The sequence below is a fragment of the Podarcis erhardii genome (genome assembly GCF_964252035.2).
Source record: "Podarcis erhardii genome assembly, chromosome: 13".
Taxonomy (NCBI): domain Eukaryota; kingdom Metazoa; phylum Chordata; class Lepidosauria; order Squamata; family Lacertidae; genus Podarcis; species Podarcis erhardii.
Genome location: NC_138502.1, coordinates 17190437 through 17195702, shown reverse-complemented (window position 1 = coordinate 17195702; position 5266 = coordinate 17190437). Strand labels below are relative to the sequence as shown.

Here is a 5266-nt window from a genome sequence, read left to right as displayed (position 1 = left end):
CCCCCCCCCCAAATTTGATTAATCCCCAACTGGTTTTTTTAAAAAACTCAATTTAATTCTTTTCTTTTAATGAATTTTAAGGCAATACTGTAAGGCATCAGCTTACTAGATTCAATACTTCTATACTCCCCTCCCCCCCAGATAGTTAATGTGAGCCCCACAAGTCCCTGTCCAATTTCAGGCAGCATCGTTTATAAAACATTCTGTCATCCAGAGATAGAAAGTGCCATGGCATCCTTTGTTGGTGGCGGCAATCGCAGTAGATGTTCTTCCTTCTGCTTCATGTCATTCTAGGTTAGTGTTTCTTAGCCAGTGGGGCTCCGCCACCCCAGAGGCTTGTATAAAGATCTCAAGGGAGGGGATGTCTTCCTTCCTTCCTTCCTTCCTTCCTTCCTTCCTTCCTTCCTTCCTTCCTTCCTTCCTTTTTTTTGGGGGGGGGGGATGTATTTCTAAAAAATATATTCCAAGCTAAGTAAAAACAACATTATTTATCTATAAAAGTATGAAATACGTTCATTTCTATTATTAAACACAAAATGCTATTTACAATTAAAAGTCACAACATTCCATTTTTTTATTTTTGGAAATTCAAATAAACTTATAAGAGGAGCCAGGTTTGAAGGGGGTATGTGTGTGGGATTTTTATGTTGGCTAAAAGGCCGCACAGTTGAGAAGCACTGTTGTAGGTTAACCAATACCAGGAAGACTAGTCACAGTGTTTTGCTTTGTGGCCGTCACCTAACAAGTCACGCCAAATTGCGTAGTGTTTTGCTCTGGCTCTCCACAGCTCAAGGCCTCGTGCAGTTTGGTCCAGAACACATTCTCAGCCTCAGGGTCCTCAGGCCATGTGAGGTAGCTCTCTTGCTTCATCAGTTTCCTTAGGCGATGATAGGGAGACAACCTAGGAAGGAAAGAAAGCAGGGCTGAGGTTTCCCATTCCTTAGCACACTGACCATACTCCACACCCAAACGTACTCAACGGGGCTCTCAAGAAGTGTCCCGCTGGAGCAGACAAAGGCTGAATCTAAGCAAAACATCCTGCTTCCCTTGGTGGCCAACCAACTGGGGGATGCAACATACGCAGTCAAGTACAACACTTCCTGTTTGCCTAGAGTGGACATGCGGGGGGGGGGGTTACTCCACAGCTAGGAGGACTTCCTGTCACACCTGGTCTGGAGCTTCCTCCCCCTGCATGTGACCCTGGGAGACCCCATAAAAGGGGCTGGTCACGCAGCCACCTCCCTTCTTCTTTCTCTTGATGCCATGCTCTCTTGATACTGATGTATTTTGCTGTCTGCTGGCTCTCAGTCACCAGGACATGGGCTCATTCCCATATGGGATAAACTCAAACCCTCTTCTGTAACTCTAAGCTAAAGCCTGCCTTCAGGAATCCAACTGTGAACTGAATGTGAGTAAAATTCTTGTTACTTTTAAAAGAAGCTTCTTGTGTCTTTATTATTATTATTTTTTAGGAGGGATAAAAAGGGGACTTATCAGGAACAAAATCCAATCTGAACAAAGCCAGATTGGATTGCTTAAGTAAAGAGATTCAAACGAATCTACCAACTAGCTTCCTGCTATATATTGGGGAATGTCGCTCTGCTGCTGACTCACAAGTGTGAGTTCGGAAGGATACTATTAAATCAATATATCCTCTCCTAGTACCTACAACATTCCCACACCAGCTGCATATGGGAAGCCCACAAGCAAGGGCGCGAAGGCAGTGGCCTTCCCCAGCGTTTCTGAACATGGGTGTTAATATTAAATTGTGGTTTTATTATGATTTGTGGAATTGTACCCTCCTCCGGGGTTATTTTAAACAAAGGATAAGAAATGTTCAAAACAGAAGGAATGAATGAAATAAGATCTCCTGCCTTGGCACCCAATATTCCTGTCTCACCTTTGCGGCTGATGAGCTATCCTCACTCACCTGTAGTTAGGGATTTCCTCCATAAAGACCACAACCAGAGGGTCCTCCCTCTGGTAGTAGATCTTGGAACAAGCAAGTTGGATTTCCAGTGAACACCACTCACTTTCCAAGTAATTTTCGCTCACCACACACAAGGTCTTGCGGCTCTGGCTTATTCCATTCTGAACGTTGTCTATGTAATATTCTCCAGGCGCAAAATCTCTAGGCCCGAAGCAGAGCCGCAAGCTGGGTTCTCCTTGCACTTCCAGCTTTTCCAGAACATTGTTCACCACCCATTCATGGTCCTGACTACAACAAGAAATGTAGGCATCATACTGGTATTCCTGTCCCTTTTGGCGCAGGCGCTTGAAGCCCCAGCCCCTCAGCAGGTAGTAGCCATGTCTGAGGGTCCAACCAAATTTGGCATAGACTAAAACAGTAAACAGGAAGCAAAGGGTGATCACAGTGGTGGCAATGAAGAAGTATATTCCCCTAGTCTCAAAGCAGAAGGAGAAGTCTTCATAAGCAAAGAGACGGTCAGTCGTGCCAGGGCCAAAGCAATGATATGAGCCCAGCATGGACACCTGGATATTTGGTTCCGACACAGACCAGTTTTGAAACCAGGCATTATCACAGGAGCATGTCAGGGGATTCCCAGACACATCCAGGTATTTCAAGGAGGACAGCCCACCAAGTGTTTTTTTGCTGATGTTCCTCAGGTCATTCTTGCTCAGGGAGAGTTGCTCTAGTGATGTCAAACCAGAAAATATTTGTTCAGGCAAGTCCTTGATGGCACTGTCATCTATCCAGAGTTGGCTTAAGTTACCCAGGCCTTGGAAGAAATTTAATGAGGGTTTCCAAGAGTCATTGAATGGACTGATTTCGGAGACATCTAAGGACTTGAGGCTAGTCAGGTTAACAAACGAGATGTTAAGGAACAAGAGACTGGGGTTGCCCTTCAAAGAGAGGTACTGTAGGTTCTCCAGGCCTTGGAGGACTTTGTCTGGGGGACAAATGGGTAGTCTAGGACTCTGAAAACTAAGGTCCAGCTTGCGAAGGGAGCGGAGACCAACAAAAGGACTCGGGTAATCATATTTGTTGTAAGTAAAGAGGTGGTTGTGACTGATGTCCAAGATTTCTAGTTTTTTGAGTGGTGTAAAGACTCCCCGAGATAGCTTGTAAAGCAAGTTGTGGTCTAGGTAGAGATATCTCAGGGAGTTCAGCTGGTAAAAGCCATTCCTTTTGACAGTGAGGATTTTGTTTCCTGACAGCAGGAGAGTCCCCACATGCTTGAGCAAAAAGGCACGGGGCTTGATTAATTTGATGCTGTTATCCCTCAAGTCCAAGAATTCCATCTTACGGGCATAATGGAAGGTGTTGCGGGTGACAGCTGTGATCTGGCAGCCCTGCAGGATGAGGGTCCGCAATGCCTCCATGCCAAAAAAGGATCTCTGCTGAAGGTTGGTCAGGTGGTTCTTTGACAGATCCAAATAGCTCAAATGGCTCAAAGGACGGAAGACAGAATCCTCCAACTGGGAAATGGAATTTCTCCTTAGGATCAGGGTACGTAGCTGCATCTGCTTCCCCCAGGCGCTAGAGCTCAGCCTCAGGACTTTGCACTTCTCCAGAGAGAGGAATTCCAGGCCTTGAAATGTTTCGAAGACCCCATTTTTCAGATACTTGTACCCCGTGGTGGACAGATCCAGCCACGTGAGATTAGTGCAGGAACCCAGCTGCCTCAGTTGAGTGTCATTCATTTGAGAATGTTGGATGTCCAAAGAGGTCAAAGAGGGTAAGCTTTTGAAGAAGGAGCAAGCTGCTGACATGCTCTCATTTAATGGTGGATTCATACTGGATAAATGCAACATGGTTAGGTTAGGGAGAGTTGCATTGATAAGCTGGGAGATATCCAGGGGGTTCATGTTGAAGGACAACTCCACCAAAACAGGGGTGGCCCGAAAGGATCCAGCCTCCACTTGCGACATGTTGTTATGGGTTAGGTTGAGTTGTTGCAAGTTAGGGAAGGAGCAGTTAGACAAGTCCAGCCTGGAAATCCCATTGCTGTTGAGGCTGAGGTTCCTCAGGGAAGGAAAGACAATCCAACTGGGGCCCATACACGGAGTAGAGATCTGATTGGAACCCAAGTCAAGGAAGGTAAGGTTGGCCAAGCCTTGGGTAGCTGTTGCCACCTCTTGGAGACTAGAGAGATTATTGTTGGGAAGGTGCAGTTCCTGGAGAGCCACCTGGGATATGAGGGAGCTGGGATGCAATGTGGCGATACTGTTGTGACCCAAAAACAGCTCACGCAGATTCCTGAGGTTGGACAACATGGAGGACTCCACAGACACCAGCTGGTTCCAGCTCAGATCAAGCACCTCCAGGTCCTCCAAGCTTTGGAAGGCATTATACTCAATGTCCGATATGTTGTTGCGGTCCAGGTAAAGTTCCAACAAGTGAGGAAGATGGGAAAAGGTTGTTGAGGTCAGGTGCGTCACTTTGTTGTTGGAGGCGTTGAGCCAGCGGGTGGAGTTGGGCAGCTGGAGGGTAACAGAAGTCAAGTTGGAGATGGCCTGGCCACTGCAGGTAGCAAGGCCCGGTCTGTTCGGGGAAAGGATACAGTGAGCGAGCCCGAAAGAATGAACGCCCTGATGCGGCCACACAAAGAAGGCTAGCAGCACGCAGAGCATCATGGAGACAAGTCTAAAATTGGGCATCGTGAGCTCTTTGTGCTTCCTGTATGTCATACTGTGGGTTTCACAGGACCAACGGCAGTTGTTTCTTCTCCATCTTGGGTTGAGAGAACCATCATGCAGCAGCTTCATACAGAAGACGTTCAGCTCCTAAAACAAGAATATGAACGTGCTTCCAGTGAGTTAAATGCAGGGTGGTGAAATGCGTAATCTAGTACTGCACACTGCAGTGACATGAAGGCAGCTAGAAACATGAGATTCTTCTGCAAGGTTTACTGAGGAGGAGTGTTGATATGAATTCACTAGTCATATACAGGGGTAAACTGCCCACGTTCCCTGCCCCTTCAAAGGTCCAGGGATGCAATATGGGGGTACAGCAAAGTTCTCTCCTTATTCCTAAGGCACAGCAAGGGGCCATTGTTCATGCCCCACCTATTATATTGAAAGGAGCTGCCTGCCATAGGAGGGGGGAAACATCTTCTCAATGGTACTCAGGGGGATCCTGGGAAGGAGCGAAAAGTGTCCCTTCCACACTGCGCAGGCCAGTCTTTAGCGACTTCCCCAAAATATGTTAGTCTTGAATGAAGGAGAATAGCATCTAAAATGCAACAAAGGGGAAATGGAAGCAGGAGAAAACAGAGCTGTAGGTTTAAGTCAACTTTCCCCA

At 46.8% G+C, this 5266-nt stretch overlaps 1 protein-coding gene across 1 annotated transcript; it reads right to left on the bottom strand.

Annotated features, from left to right (window-relative positions):
• Positions 1 to 4773, bottom strand: LOC309327823 (uncharacterized protein). The gene is made up of 2 exons (XM_081837353.1): positions 1931 to 4773; positions 1 to 901 (listed from the first exon to the last, which is right to left on the bottom strand). The coding sequence occupies exons 1-2, from the start codon at positions 4729 to 4731 to the stop codon at positions 739 to 741; spliced, it is 2964 nt and encodes a 987-aa protein (XP_081693479.1). The 5' UTR covers positions 4732 to 4773; the 3' UTR covers positions 1 to 738.
• Between the last annotated feature and the right edge of the window lie 493 nt (positions 4774 to 5266).